The sequence below is a fragment of the Phytophthora sojae genome (assembly GCF_000149755.1).
Source record: "Phytophthora sojae unplaced genomic scaffold PHYSOscaffold_8, whole genome shotgun sequence".
Classification (NCBI taxonomy): Eukaryota; Oomycota; class Peronosporomycetes; order Peronosporales; family Peronosporaceae; genus Phytophthora; species Phytophthora sojae.
Window position 1 is genome coordinate 236979 of NW_009258122.1, and position 15301 is coordinate 252279.

Sequence of the window (15301 nt, forward strand, 5' to 3'; positions counted from 1 at the left end):
TCCAGTGGATATCAACTTAAGGCGCGTGGCTGCTGGAATCTTTGACGAAAGCATTTGCCTACATTGGGACAACTTCAAAAGAAGATCAGAGTGTGGCTAAAGTCCTGGCAGGTTTCCAATCTCCAGACTTACTCGCGACAACGCCGTCTATTCATGACCTGTACCGGCGACTCTATGAAGCTGAGTATGGACAGCTCATGACACTGCGCGACGAGCGGTACCGCCATGTCCTTGGCTTTCCCGATCCTCGATTTAACATCGCGTTGGACGTGGTCGATGCGACGTTCGCCTCCCTCTTGATGCAGCTCGAGTCCGTTCTCGAAGCCACGGAGAGCGCTGGGTCTAACGTGCTTGTCACTCGCTATGTCTACGAGCTGAACCGGGGCATCACGGCTGTAAACTCACGCTTAGGCTCCTGTATAACAACGCGCACATGTTGTGAGTGGGGTAAGCATCTGCGAGATCACTGGCAAACTACGAACCACGCGCAGCTCGGTAACGCTGCTGCTGGCGGTGACTCGCTGCTGTCCTCGACGCTGGAGAACATGCTCACGCAATTAGTGAGCATCAACGAGCGGCTCGGCCGGCTTGAAGATGCGCACACGCGGCTGCCTCTTGGTTTTGTTGACGCTCCACCTCCTGTCACCAGCGCTTCATTCACTACTGCCGTCGAGCTCTCAGCTCCAGCGCCTGCAACAGCGTCGACGCTCGCGGGATCGCTGCTCAACTGGTATACTAACCACATCTGGGAAACAGTTAAGGGTAAGAAAGAGCAGAACAAACAAGCAGAGGCAAAGGCTGTGATCAACATCATGGCAATACTTTACCAAGCGCCATTCCAGATACTGAAGCAGCCGAGTCGATCCGACGTCGCGCTTACCAGCACTGGAAAGACGAGATTTGGACGCTTGCCTTGGCCATGGACTCCACCGTCAACGCGCGGCTGCACTCCTTCGACAAAACAAAATCTCGTCTTCGTTACGCAAGCGCTGACGCCAGCTGCGTACCTCGCATCCCGACGCATACCGCACGCTTGGTGCCCAATATTTAGCGCTCAAAGCCAGCGGCGCTGTTGTGGACGCTTGTACGCCTGCATCGCACCAATGGGGGGGCTTCGGATCTGGCTTAGCGCTCGCCTACAAGCACGCACAAAGCACAAGCAACACACAGAGCACGATTGCCCCCGGCTGGAGTCGAACCAGCGACCTGGAGGCATAGCCTCCCGCTCTGCCGCTGAGCTACGGGGGCGTGGAGAGTAAGACGACCTACCTCCGGAGATCCGCAGCTGTCTGCGTCGCCACTGTCCGCCGCGCTGTCGCTGTCCGCTGCCGCCACCACCACAACACCGCTGCTCACTCCATGCCGGCCGCATTCTTGCCTCCGCCGATCTGCTGCTGTGCCGTTGTCCGCCGTGCTGCCGCGCGCGCTCCGAGTCCGCCGCGCCGCTGTCCGCCGTGCTGCCGCGCGCACTCCAAGTCCCCCGCGCCGCTGCCTGTCGTGCTGACGCGGGCGCGCCGTGACTGTCGTGTCTCCGCCTACGCATGTGTGCGTGCTGTCCGTCGTGCTGCGCGCGCCGCGCCGTGTGGCTGCCTCGAAGAACGCCGAATGAGGGAGAACAAGTGGAGAGGATTTACATATGTCATTTAAGTACGAATTTCAGCCCTTTGCACTCCCGTCCGGAATGAATAAGTCGACGTTGATTGGAACGAGGTTTTTTATGTGGCGCCAGTGTGGTTCTATTGCAGGTTTGACAGGTTTCCAGATTCCGGTCCGGAATCTGCCAATTACTGTACGAGGAAAATACTGTACCACATGTAGTACTTAACCCTTTAGCTACGAGCCTTTGTACGGGTCCAGACAGACCTATACCTATACGACAGCTTATACAGAGTTCCAATTGGCGTACGCTGTAGGGGCTAGGTAGAAGCTAATGGAGTCACCCAACAGGTCCAGGGTGTAACGGGGTTACACGCACAAGTGGCTACAGTCACTTGTTACTCTTACAGATGCGATGTCTGTTAGAGGTTCGAGCACTTCCTCGACCTTGGTGTAAGGCACACCAATGGCTACATACATTTATGACCACCACGACGGGTGGTCCATACACATTTAGGATTCCTATTGGCTGAAAGCAGCATCTTTTAGCCAATGAATGACTTGCATGTTAGCAGAATCCTGCCAACCAGCCGTTGGCAGATTCCTAGTTTAGAATATTACATTTAGAGGAAGTGAGAAACATAAAACAAAAATAGCAGTTCTCATCTTTTACCAAAACCCGCTACTTGGAGTCTTTATCTTGTTTAAAGTATATTCGTGGACCTCGAGTATAGTTAACTCAAGTAAAAGAAACCTATTCTTCCTCATACACGTGCGCACACGTGTAAGCTAAATTAGTGAGCCAAAGTAGGCCCATTACACCTGGTAGCACTTTGTAGTCCGTCCAACGACCGACTACCTGAACGTTCGTACGGAGCTGTACGAACGAGGAGCCGAGAACCTTTTCATGAGCGCGGAGGTGCCCATGGAAAGCTCCACTTCGCCTGCAACTCATGTTGCACGCGCTGACTGCCTCCACCTATCTGATCCAGAGTGGGAAGCTCTCGAACGACTGTCAGCAGTCATTGGGGAGGCGGCAGTAGCTGCGATGCTGCGTACGCTATCGCCGACAGAGCAACATGGTGTTGCTCTGGGGTTCATCATGAAGGAGCAGCGTAATGCTGCTTCCTCTACCACGGTGGCGTCGGAGACGACGCCGCGTGAACAATCGTTGAAGCTAAACGTGAGCAACTATGTCGGAAGAGAAGGCGAGCCTCTCCTCCGTTGGCTTGTCGAACTCGATACTGCCATTGCGGCTCGACGTATCGTCAACCCGTTGTCCAAGGTTGCGTTAGCCATGTCATGCCTTGGCGGACGAGCGAGAAGTTGGGCGTATGGACGCCGACTCTCGGATCCTACGTGCTTCAGCACGTACGAGTGTTTCAAGGAGGAGCTCAGGCAAGCGTTTGATCCCCCGCAAAATGAGTTTCGGTCAAGGGCAGAGTTCCTCGACCTACAGCAGGGTAAGCACGATGCCCATGCTTACGCGCAGAGAGCACGGTACTTGGTCTCGAACATTGTGACCAACCCGATAGACGAGGCCACCAAGGTCGTCACGTTCGTGAAGGGTCTGAGAGATGGGCCTGTAAAGACCTGAGTACCCAGGCACTCTCGAAGCTGCGATTACTCTAGCAATGCAGGAGGAGTTTAGTCTGAGGCAGGCTAAACTGCATGCGAATGCGCCGAGGCTGCAACCGCCTCCGGTCGCGATAGCGGGAGGTCCGGAACCAATGGACCTCTCGAATGCAACGGTTGTTGGTTATCAACAGCAACAAGGACGTAATGTACGATGCTTCCGTTGCGGAAGGATCGGTCACTATGCCCGAGAGCGCACGGCACCCGTGCACCGAGATGGTGGTCGACGCGGCGATGCCGGGCACCGTCGCAACCAAACAAAAAACGCTGGACGCCAGTAGGCGCGGGGGCCCTACTGGTAATGCAGTTCCGCGTGTCGACCTTGGACACGCGACACTGAGGACTGCAGCCCCCAGGGAGGTTCATTCTCACTGCAAGAACCAAGATGACAAGCCTGACCTTGTCATCCTGAACGTGAACTCGATGAGAGCAAGCGGCTCTCTCCGTGCTTTGGTAGATTCTGGCGCGTCGAACAACTTTGTTCGACTGCGAAGTCTATCAGGCTTGACTTCGAGGATTTAAAGATACCTCGACGTATGTGGGAAGTACGACTGGCAACGGGTGCCATCGTAAAGACCGAGAAGCGCATGGTACGCGTGCGCTTCACGTATGAAGATCAAGAGTTTGTCGAGATCTTGATCGTCCTGGATCTGGACGAAAATTTGACATCGTATTGGGCATGCCGTGGCTTGCACGGCATGACCCGGTCATCGATTGGGAGAAGCGCACTCTCGTGCGCTTCGGTCGCGACAGCGGAACAGTGAGCGATGGCCCTGTTGCCGCTACGCACGCACCTACAGGTGCGCGCGCCTAATGTTGCTGTCCCGGAGCGCCCTGAGCGCGCGCGAGCACGCGCGCAAGAGCAGCAAGCGCGCAAGAGCAGCAAGCGCCGGCGTCACCGCCGACGGCTGAAGGAGAAAATGTGTTGATCTCGGAGATCGACACCCGCTTTTCAGCGAATCAGGAAGAGTCTCCGACCTCAAGGGGACGGATGACGCAGACGAGTCACACGCCTCAGCCGTGGAGACTGACGCGAATCTGATTGGATCAGTCTTGGCCAATAATAAGAGCCAAGGTGACGAGGCGCTGTCGACTCCGGGAGTCGATGGCTTGGGTGAATTTGATTCGTCGGCTCGGGGAGCTGACGCACCCTCCGTAATGGAGGGCTCCGCCAATAACAGGCGTCGAGGTGAAGATGGCGTGTCGGCTCCGGGAGCCGACGCTGCAGGCGGTGCGGACGGTTGCAAACGTCCCGCACCGGAAAAACTTGCATGCTGTCGTGCAGCCGGGCTGCACGACGAAGCGCCGGGCGACCAAGCCGGGCTTGAAGTCGCTCGCCCGCGGGATGAACCCGCCGGCGCTATTGAAGAAGAACACCCGCCCACGGCTGAGCCTGGACGAGGTCAAGAACCAAGCGGAGCCGGGCTCCGCAAAACAAGAAGACGGCGCATGCGAAGGTCGCTGCGCAAGTCTCGGCCTGGGGCCGAGACGCTACAAGAAATGTCTTCCGGGCAGACGGACGCTGAAAAGCCGGACGTCGAGACGTTGAACGTCTTGACGCGTACCTATACCGGGTTCCGGTACAGGGAGATGACCCTCGCTAACCCTCCGACGCAAGCGTCGGAGTTGACTTCGCTTCCAGTCATGAGCTGGAGCGCTTCGCGCGTGACTTGCACGATGGACGCATCGAGCAAATATGCATTCTCTCGGACGCCGAGAGAACGAAGAGCGAGAATGAAGAACTGAGGCAGTTCTTCATGGAGACCACCACTGAGAGTGAGGACACTCTCAGTGCGAAGACGAAGAAGGAGCGCTTTGAAGAGCAGACCTGGGACTCGCTGAAGTCCAGTCCCTTCTACGAGATTCTACGGGAGCACGCGGACGTGCTTCCAGAAGAGATCCCTGCGGAGCTTCCGCAGGACAAGGGCATCCAGCACGAGATTGATCTCGTGCCGGGCACGAAGTACTGTTTCACGCGGCAGTGGCCACTGCCGCGAGAGCAGGTCAAAGCGATCGACGACTTCTTCGAAAGTCGTCGCAAAGCTGGACAAGTGCGGGAATCGAAGTCCCCGCACAGTGCTCCGACGTTCTGTGTCAAGAAGCCACAGGGCGGTTGGCGCATCGTTCATGCGTGCAACAAGCTGAACAATGCGACGATACCGGCGCAGACGCCGATACCTCGAAAAGATGTCATCATCGATTCGATGGCCAGGAGCACTATCTACAGTGCTCTTGATCTGCGCGATGGGTTCTATCAGATCCTCATGCGTGAGAGCGATATCCCTCTCGCGGACAGTGAGCACGCCGAGCGGCATGCTCTGGGAGTGGCTGGTGATGCAGCAGGGTCTGAAGAACGCCCCTGCGACCTTCAACAGGTGCGTGACGCACTTGTTGCGCTCGGTGCGCGACTTCGCACCGAGCTACTTCGACGATGTGTTCGTCCACAGCCGGGCTGCGGACGAGATGAGCGATGTTGAGATGCACAAGGTGCATCTCCGGAAGCTGCTTGCGCTCATGCGCAAGCACAAGCTCTATGCGAACCTGAAGAAGTGCATCTTCGGGGCGAGCGAGATACCCGTGCTCGGGTGTCTCGTTGGGAAGAACGGTGTCCGCCCTGACCCTGAGAAGGTCAGAGTGATCAATGAGTGGCCGACGCCGTCGAACGTCAAGGAACTGCGGCAGTTCCTTGGCTTGGCCACGTACTTGTGCAAGTACGTGAAGGACTACGCGGGCATGATACGCCCGCTGTCACAGCTCCTGAAGAAGGACACCGAGTGGGTTCGGACTGCTGAGTGTCAGCAGGCCCTCGATGCAGTTCAAGCGGGGCTTGACTGAGGCGCCGATCTTGGCGGTGACCGACCAAGATCGCCCGTTCCACGTAGTGTGTGACGCATCCGACTTCGCAATCGGATGTGCGTTGATGCAGCACGATCACGAGGGTCGTGATCGTGTCGTGTACTACCAATCGCGTCAGTTGAAGCCAGCTGAGCGCAACTACCCGGTACATGACAAGGAACTTGTAATGGGCCTACTTTGGCTCAGTACTTTAGCTTACACGTGTGCGCGTGTATGTGAGAAGGCGTAGTTTAGTTTAACTTAGAGTTAATTATACTCGGGCCTCCGAGTATAGATTAATCTAAATAAACGATCCAAATAATGTTTTTGGGTTAAAATGAGAACTGCTATTTTTGTTTTATGTTTCTGACTTCCTCTAAATGTAATATTCTATAATAGGAATCTGCCAACGGCTGGTTGGCAGAATTCCAATGCTCTGCATGTCGCTCATTGGCTAAGAGATGCTGCTCTCAACCAATACGAATCCTAAGTCTCTATGGACCACCCGTCGTGGTGGTCGTAAATGTATGTAGCCTTTGGTGTGTCTACACCAAGGTCGAGAAAGTCTTTCGAACCTCTAACAGAAGTCGTGTCTGTTAGAGTTACAAGTGACTGTAGTCACTTGTGCGTGTAACCGTGTTACAGAACTCCTTGCCATGAAGTACGCACTCGCGAAGTTCCGAGTGTATCTACTCGGAAGCAAACCGTTCGTGGTCTACACAGACCACGCGTCGCTGCGGACGGCTGTGAAGTCGCCGCACATCTCGCAACGGATGGCGAGATGGCTCTCATTCTTCGCAGAGTATAACTTCCGGGTTGAGTACAAACCCGGAAGACTCAATGTGGTGGCCGACGCGCTCTCGCGTCGACCTGACTACGCCACGACTGATGCCGACGTCAATGCCATTGACGCCGTGCGATCGAGCACCCCAACGTCGTCACTGTTGGACGACGTGAAGGTCGCGTACGCGCACGACGCGGACGCGAAGCTCTTGCTGACCTATGGCTCAGCGCCTTCTGACAAAGCTCGTCAGAAGCTGTCGAAGCATCTTCGTGCTCGTGCACACCGTTATCGGGTGCACGACGGGTTATTACTCTACAGTGCAGTCGACGACAACGCGGACCGCGTTGTCGTGCCCAATGACCATGACCTGCGACTCAGGATCATGTATGAGTATCACGATGCACCGACAGCGGGGCATCCGGGTCGTGAGAAGACATACCTTCATCTCACGCGAGACTTCTACTGGGCCCACAGTACAAATGGGCGCGCAAGTACGTCCGTGCTTGCGAGGTTTGTCAACGTGTGAAGCCTGCGCCTTTCGCGCAGGCTCCCTTGCAGTCACTGCCGACTCCGTCGGAGTGTTGGCAGTTCATGTCTTTGGACTTCGTGTTCGGTCTTCCCCCGGACAGCCAGGGGAACACGGGCGTTGTGGTCTTTGTTGACCGCTTCAGCAAGATGGTACATCTTGCTGCGGTACCCGCTGAAGTGACTGCGAAACCGACGGCGCGTCTGTTCATTGACATGGTGTTCAAACACCATGGCATGCCGATCGACATTGTGTCGGATCGAGACCCGCGCTTCACTGCACTCCTTTGGCAAGAAGTGTTTACACTTCTTGGGGGTCAACTTTCGATGCCGACTGCGGACCATCCGCAGACGGACGGGCAGACCGAGCGCGTGAACCGCGTGCTCGTAGACGTGCTTAAGAGCTTCGCTCACTCGTTCCAACACTGGAGCGAGTGTCTGCCGATGGCAGAGTTCGCCATCAACAACTCGGTGCATGCCTCGACCAGGCATACACCGTTCTACGTGAATGCCATCAGGCACCCACGCCTCCCGAGTCTACTCGGGATGGTGGCTCCTTCCTTAAGTGGGGGAGGATCTACGACTGCAACGCAGCAGCCGCAGAATACCACTGACACTTGCACAGTGTCAGCCGCGACTACGCGCAAGAAGAAGAAGCACGCGTCTGTGCAGGGCACAGACGCCGGCAAGAGCAAGAAGACAAAGAAGAACGGGTCTGTGCAGGGCACAGACACCGCGAAGACGAACGCAGAGGCCAGGCCTACTGCTGGAAACGAGCTGAACGAGTTCAGCTCGGACGCAATCAACTTCGTGCAGCGCAGACAAGCCGTCATTCGGTTTGTCCAAGACGCTATTGCAGCTTCTGTTGATCGACAGAAGCTGAACGCAGACAACGTTGGCAGGGGCAACACAAATGAATTCAAGAAGGGTTCATTGGTTTTGTTAGCTACTCAAAACCTGCCTAAACATGCAGTTTCCGACTTCGGGGCGAGCAAGCTCGCTCCGCGCTTCATCGGGCCGTTCACGGTGCTGGTAGGGCACGGCAACACCAACACACTGGACATACCGTCTAGGATGCGCCTCCATCCGACGTTCTACGTCGGACGGCGGAAGCCATACTTGCAGCACGAGCTACCTAGCTCGGCTGAATCACAGAAGACTCGGCGGAAGCCGTCATCCTCTCCAGCGCGACTTCGTGCTGGAGCAGCGGGTCGAGCTAATGGTCCAGCTCGGCCGGAACGATCGAGGCGGCCTGGGAGGCCGCCGCAACCTGAGGATACTTCAGAACGCCGAACCCAGCGCTCTGGAACTACTCCACGACCGGAACTCGGTCGTGGGGAGACGCGAGATCAGGGTCAACACCAAGGTGACCACACACGAGGCGTGTTTCCACCACCACCGCCGCCAATTCGTGACGCACACGGCTCAACTCGATGGATAGTTGAGCGGATTGTTGGTCACAGTATCCCGAGAACGAACAGGCAACCGGTTCGTTTTCGTATCCGTTGGAGAGGATTCCCTCCCAGCCAAGATACATGGGAGCCGCGGAACGTCTTGCTCGAAGACGTCCCGGACATGGTGAGGGCGTACGAAGCCCACCATGCGCTACACGCTGGAAAGTAATACGAGCGCTGTTAACAGCAGCGCCCGAAGACACTTCGAGGGCAGACATAGGTACCTGCCCCCGCGGCAGCGACGCACTTCGCACGTTGCCGCGCATGCTACTCAGCAGCAAAGAGGTTCTCCACTGCTGCGCCAGCGGTCTTCAACTTCGACGCGCTCGTTCCATTACGAGCGCGCTCTCTTCAACGTCACGCATTGACCAAGCGGCCAATGGTGGTTGACGTGCCGGGACCGGCACGTCTAACCATGACGGGGGGATGGTGTAACGGGGTTACAGGCACAAGTGACTACAGTCACTTGTTACTCTTACAGATGCGATGTCTGTTAGAGGTTCGAGCACTTCCTCGACCTTGGTGTAAGGCACACCAATGGCTACATACATTTATGACCACCACGACGGGTGGTCCATACACATTTAGGATTCCTATTGGCTGAAAGCAGCATCTTTTAGCCAATGAATGACTTGCATGTTAGCAGAATCCTGCCAACCAGCCGTTGGCAGATTCCTAGTTTAGAATATTACATTTAGAGGAAGTGAGAAACATAAAACAAAAATAGCAGTTCTCATCTTTTACCAAAACCCGCTCTTGGAGTCTTTATCTTGTTTAAAGTATATTCGTGGATCTCGAGTATACTTAACTCAAGTAAAAGAAACCTACGCTTCTTCATACACGTGCGCATACGTGTAAGCCGTAGTAGTGAGCCAAGGTAGGCCCATTACACAGGGGGACCTGCACCATAGCCACTCATGAGCACAGCAACAAGCAGATGCTGCCAATATAAGACTCGGAAAGGTTTACTTACTGGCTCCAACTCAGAGAACAATGGACGACGACATCACCGGCGACTGGGAGATTCAGAGCGACGACGAGCAATACCATGACCCCGGGTATGGATGAAGACGACGAGTTCTCCGACGACGACATGATGCTTGAGTTGCCGCTCGATCGCGGCAGCATCGACACTTCGCGGCCCGAGCCAGTGCGCGCACCATCGCCCGATCGGCCTGCTGTGACGCCAACATCGGCGACTCTTGATGAGAATGCATACCTCGCCTCAATTCAACAAGAACGTGGGCTTCATTTGGCGATGGACACCAGAGTAAGGAAAGCGTACGAGAAGAACGGCTCGTATGGGCTGTTCGCGCTGTTTGTCACGGCTACACTGCGCGAAAGCATCCGAGGGTGGACCTCGACTAAGTTAGAAGCGGCGGGGAAGAAAGCTTTGACCGAGAGCGAGCTCAATGCGTACCTGGGGCTCGAGATAGCCATGAGCTTGTGTCCGCTCAACAATATTGCCGACTTTTGGTCTTCGGACCGGTTCCTCGGGCAGCCGGCCTTCATCGAGACCATGACACGCGACCGCTTTCAGCATATTCGGGCACTGCAATTTCACGCGCCGGATCCAGTCACATTCAAGTCCGTGCGTGACCCGCTTTACCGCTGCAGATGGCTGCTGCAGCATTTTCAAAAGCGCTTCGCAGATACGGCGGTGCCTTTGGGTGCTAGCAGTCTCGATGAGATCTCGGTGCGCACCAAAGCGCGTAGTCGAGCGCGGACGTGCATGCCATCAAAACCAGACAAATACAGTCTTCGGTTCTATGCGGTGATCGGGTGGGATGCGCTGTACGTCCACTCTCTTTGGGACAATGGGTCAGGTAATGCTACCCGGTCTACCCCTGCCCAACGGTACACAGAGCTGTTTCCGTCACTCCGGACGCCTCTGTACAACACGCTATCGCTACCAGAAATCAATATTGAGCCGAAATCAGCTACATCCCTGTGGGTGGCTATGGCCGGTCACCAAACAAGAACCTACCGATCCCCCAGTGGCCGACGTCTACTGATATCCGACAACTTTTACACACGCCATACTTACGCCCGCGCCATCAGTGCATTTACGGACGACGAGGTTAGACTGCTGGGGACGGTACGCATGAATCTCGTGGACCGATTCAACAAGTTTGCGCTCGAATCTGCTGTGGAGCGCATCGCTAACCAGGTGCGAGGCTCTTGGGAACTCGTGGCTCCGAGGAAAACTACAAAAAAATGCCACAGCTCATGACAAGAAACAGAAGAAGCGCCAAAAGCACTTGCGAACAGAATATATGCCGACGCTCACATACGCCGAGCATGCCGGTTATATAGTCGTCGTCAAGGGCAGAAAGGTTGTTGTGTTATACACGAACGACTTGAAGGCTACAGTGGCGGTTAGCACACTACCTTCGACCTCGCCGGAGGCTGTAAACTGCTGCCATGGCACGGTACCACTAATGCGCTGGACGGGAGACACCATCATGCACCGCAAAGCCCTCGTGGCGCCGGCGCTGATAGCGGCCTACAATAAGTGCATGAACGCTGTTGATCGAGTGGACCAGCTAAGGAGCACGAATCCTACCCGGCGCCGCGAGAAGCGCTTGCATATGTCCGTCTTCACGTGGTTACTGGACATCTCTATCATCAACACGTACGCACTGGAACGTGTCATTGGTGGCTCGGCATCAGCACGCGTGACACTTCGAGAGTTCAAACGCGAAATCGCTGACAAACTGACGCGCAATGAAAAGACCCTGAAGCAACAGCGAGACCGGCGACAGCAAAAACGGAAAGCTGGCGCACTGGACGAAGCCGTTGGCAGCGTGGATTCACTCCATATAATCACTCCAAATTCGACAGAACATAGCAATGGGAAGCTGACGTGCTACTTGTGTAGCCTGCGGGGGATGGCAAAAAAAGCAAAATACGGGTGCACCAAGTGCGAACGCGGCTTTCATGTCGAATGTTTCAGAGCCTTTCATTACGAGGGTGCCTTTCGCTCCAACGCACCCCAGCTGCAGGATGCTTTGGAAGCTATTGCGCGCGCGCCGACGGGTGATCCTGTCGCATTCACGAGAAAGCGTAGTAACAGAACGATTAGACCCATTAGTGAGCGGAAGCTACCGTAGTAGGAATAACACCACACCAAATACATGTTGTACCTTGTCTGAGCTTTCAGAGCTATCTGGCCAAAGCTGCAAAAGCTTTTTGCTCACACAAACAGGCAATCGGTCCTGCATTCTAGATAAAGACACGACCGAGGGCCGTGCGAATAGACTCCTGCTGGTCTCCACGAGTGAGTCGGGGATGCATAATGGTTGCTCGCTCCTTCATCACAGCTTCGTGCGCGTCCCACGCGCATGGCGACTGCCCGCAGAACCCGCACAACATATCGCTGGTGTCGGGGGGGCATCCTGAGTGGCAAATCACGCTGACGCCAAAATAGACAAATAGAGGTTTGTTAGGGGATTAATGCGAGCTGCCATTGGTCAAAACAAACATGCGTTGTGGTTGGTTGTGGTACATGTCCGGAGGGACCTCTACTGCCGAGCTCGTAGCTAAAGGGTTAAGTAGTACAAAGCAAGACCAAATATCCACGATACCTCGTGTGTAGTGCCCCCCTTGAAGCTCGAAGTATCGCTCCAGCCGAATGAGGCATCGAGGAGGGATACGTGAACGGTCGTGGTAGAAGATCGAGACCTATTTTAATATTAAAATATAGCAGTGTTAAAACTCAATAGATGAGCTGACCCACATCGAAAGCAAGACAAACAGTGAATAACGAATATTTCGAGAAGCTCTGTTATTCGCTCGAACAAAAAATCACATGTTGCTTGTTCAGGACTCCGAATAAGATACAAATGCACTGTACGGCAGTCCCGAGTTTGCCTCAGCCAATGTTCCTTAGTTATCCCAGCCTACTCAAAGCTCTCGTGGACCGCAAATCAAAACCGAGTATCATTTCTAATCCATGCACCCAGGTCGTAATTCACAGGTAGCCATAATTACAACCGAGTTTTAGCTGGACAGACGAGTCGTAATTAAGACTTAACTGCCCAGTATAACAGAGAATTAATAGGCTGGTTTGCAGAAATATCTGCAAAGCACAATAGTTCTATATAATGACAAAACAAATAATTATGAGTACATTTTTGTTTTGAATGTGTATCCATAATTATTTTGTTTGGCAATTATTGCTCATTTAGGACGTCGGTCCATTATTAGCCAATACGAAGCGAGCCAGTTTACGTTTCCCCAGTACTTCCTCCCTGGCTTCTGTCCAAGGCAGGCAGGCCCCCCAATCAAGGCAGCGGCGCCTCAATGGTGGAGGCTGCGGGGCTCGCAGACCCTCGACTCGTCGTCCAGCAGCTGGAGGCAGAGCACGGTATCACGACAGCCGCCGAGTTAGTTGAGGTTCTGGAAGACCCGGAGGTGTCGAAAAGTATCAAGTCCCTCTGGCGCTTGCGTCTGAGCAAGTGCACGACCCCCGCCACAGCCACAAGAAATGGCGGTGCGAGTCCCGCTTCGCCTACTTTTGGGGATGTGGGAGGGCGGATTATCTCCCGATGGAAGCCGAGCGGAGACGAAGGCCCCGAGATCGTCGTCACGCAAGGTGATCTCACCGAGTGCAAAGTGGATGCCATAGTCAACGCAGCCAATAGCGACCTCCTGCATGGCGGTGGGGTGGCTGGAGCGATCTCTCGAAAGGGCGGGCGTGTAGTCCAAGACGAGAGCTCTGCGTGGGTAAACGCCAACGGAAGACTACCAGTCGGTTCCGCCATGGTCACGAGCGCAGGAAGACTCCCCGCCCGATACGTTGTCCACACGGTGGGTCCGAATCTGGGGCGTTTATCAGAACCTTCGCCAACTCAGACGGAACAGCTTCGAAGCGCTGTAAAGTCGGCTCTGGTTGTTGGTGGCCGATTGGGCATCTCGTCTATCGCTCTCCCAGGCATGTCGACTGGAATCTTCGGGTATCCACTTGACCAAGGAGCCCGCGAAATCCTTCGAGAGTGTGCGAAGTTTTGTCGCGAACAAACCACGTCAACGATTCGATATATTGTGCTCATGGACATTGACGACAAGATCGTGGACAGCTTCAAGAGGGCGCTTGAAAATGCAGCGCGGAGTGATAGGGTGTCTGCTCGCCGTCCCAACGAACCGGCTTGGCAAAGTTACAGTGATTCAAGTGCTGGTGCTCAGTCTGAAGCGAATGACGACGACCCAACTACCCACAAGGCGGCGGGGGTGTTGCCAATTCGAGTGTCGTCGTCGGGCTTTGACGTTCTGCTGGGTGTTGAACCGCCCGTTCGACAACCCTCCTGGGCAGTTTGTAAACCTCTTGGGAGGTAAGCGTGATCGTGACGAGACACCAATAGCTACTGCTGGACGAGAATTCTCCGAGGAAGTCGGAGGAATAATTCAGAAGAAGGACACCCACCAGCTCTTACGGAAAGATCGCAGCCGCGAAATATGGATCCCTTTCGCCAAGTACATGCTGTGCATGGTTTATTCGGACAAGCGCCGTGTACATTCGCTGCCTGAAGAGTATGCGAAGCGCAAGATAATTGGGTCGCTGAGTGGTGATGCCGAGCACGAGTATCTTCTCTGGGTTCCTTGGCTTACGCTGGTATTTGCAGTCCAAAACACGCCCAGTAGCCCGGTTATCCAGACTCCGCGTGGTGTAGTTTCGCTCTCTTCGATGCTAACGCGATTTGTCAAGGAATTTGGGGATGCCACGGGGCAGCACATGGAAGAGTTGGGCACAGGCACCGTGGTTCGGGAAGAAGGAGCCCGGATTAAGCGATTGAAGTCGATGAGTGACGAAGAGTTGATTTCGAGTATGACGCAGCAGGACTGGAAGTTGCGATTGACAAGTCCACCGATCCCGCCTCCCCCTCCGATTGAACTGTTGAAGTCGCACGATGCTGACTACAAGTCTACCGTTAGCGGTTTACCTACTGAACTGTCTGCCAACGTTGTCAGTGTTCGTCGAGTACAGGCTTCCGCACGCATTGGGGACTACAAGAGTCACATTCAACGCTTGCAAGCTCTGAATGCATCCGTCAACGAAGAAGAGCCCTTGTATCACGGCACCCCGGAGCCTTGGCGTGCTACTGCCATCGCATTAAATGGATTTGATCTCAGCATCCAACTTTCTGGACGATCTCATGGCGATGGGGTTTACACTTCAGCGGATGTCAACTTTGTCCGCAGTTACTCGGGGAATGCTGGTTCTATCCTGTGTCTGCGTGGAGCTGTCGCCAGCAACTGTCAAAATCCGGGGGAGAATACGATTTTGCCTGGTGATCCCGTTCGTGTATTTCCAAATCCAAAGTGTGTGTTGCCACGATTCATTATTGACTTGGTAGACGCTGATGATCGGGACACCCTGGAGATGCAGCGCCAAAGTGCAAACGATGAGCACCGGTTGGCCATTGAGAAGCGCAAAGCCATGGAAGCCTCGATCAAGGCCCAAGAAGCTGAG

The 15301-nt window shown here is 54.8% G+C and overlaps 4 protein-coding genes and 1 non-coding gene across 5 annotated transcripts; 3 read left to right on the top strand and 2 right to left on the bottom strand.

Annotated features, from left to right (window-relative positions):
- Window positions 1–1178: 1178 nt before the first annotated feature.
- On the bottom strand, window positions 1179–1248 carry PHYSODRAFT_t1411. The gene has a single exon. It is a non-coding gene; the product is annotated as a tRNA-Ile (tRNA).
- An 8677-nt stretch (window positions 1249–9925) lies between these two features.
- PHYSODRAFT_520129 (hypothetical protein) lies at window positions 9926–10300 on the top strand (the record flags this gene model as incomplete). Its single annotated transcript, XM_009534853.1, has 1 exon — window positions 9926–10300. A coding segment is annotated over one exon (375 nt), but the record flags the coding sequence as incomplete, so codon positions are not given.
- Window positions 10301–10348: 48 nt separating this feature from the next.
- PHYSODRAFT_518952 (hypothetical protein) lies at window positions 10349–11942 on the top strand (the record flags this gene model as incomplete). The annotated part of the gene is made up of 2 exons (XM_009534854.1): window positions 10349–10942; window positions 11376–11942. 2 exons carry the CDS (start codon window positions 10349–10351, stop codon window positions 11940–11942), a joined length of 1161 nt encoding a protein of 386 aa, XP_009533149.1.
- PHYSODRAFT_287032 (hypothetical protein) lies at window positions 11774–12217 on the bottom strand. The gene is given in 3 exon segments (XM_009534855.1): window positions 11774–11874; window positions 11976–12047; window positions 12067–12217. The coding sequence occupies 3 exon segments, from the start codon at window positions 12145–12147 to the stop codon at window positions 11848–11850; spliced, it is 180 nt and encodes a 59-aa protein (XP_009533150.1). The 5' UTR covers window positions 12148–12217; the 3' UTR covers window positions 11774–11847.
- A 1190-nt stretch (window positions 12218–13407) lies between these two features.
- PHYSODRAFT_260737 (hypothetical protein) lies at window positions 13408–13928 on the top strand (the record flags this gene model as incomplete). The annotated part of the gene is made up of 1 exon (XM_009534856.1): window positions 13408–13928. A coding segment is annotated over one exon (521 nt), but the record flags the coding sequence as incomplete, so codon positions are not given.
- Window positions 13929–15301: the final 1373 nt, after the last annotated feature.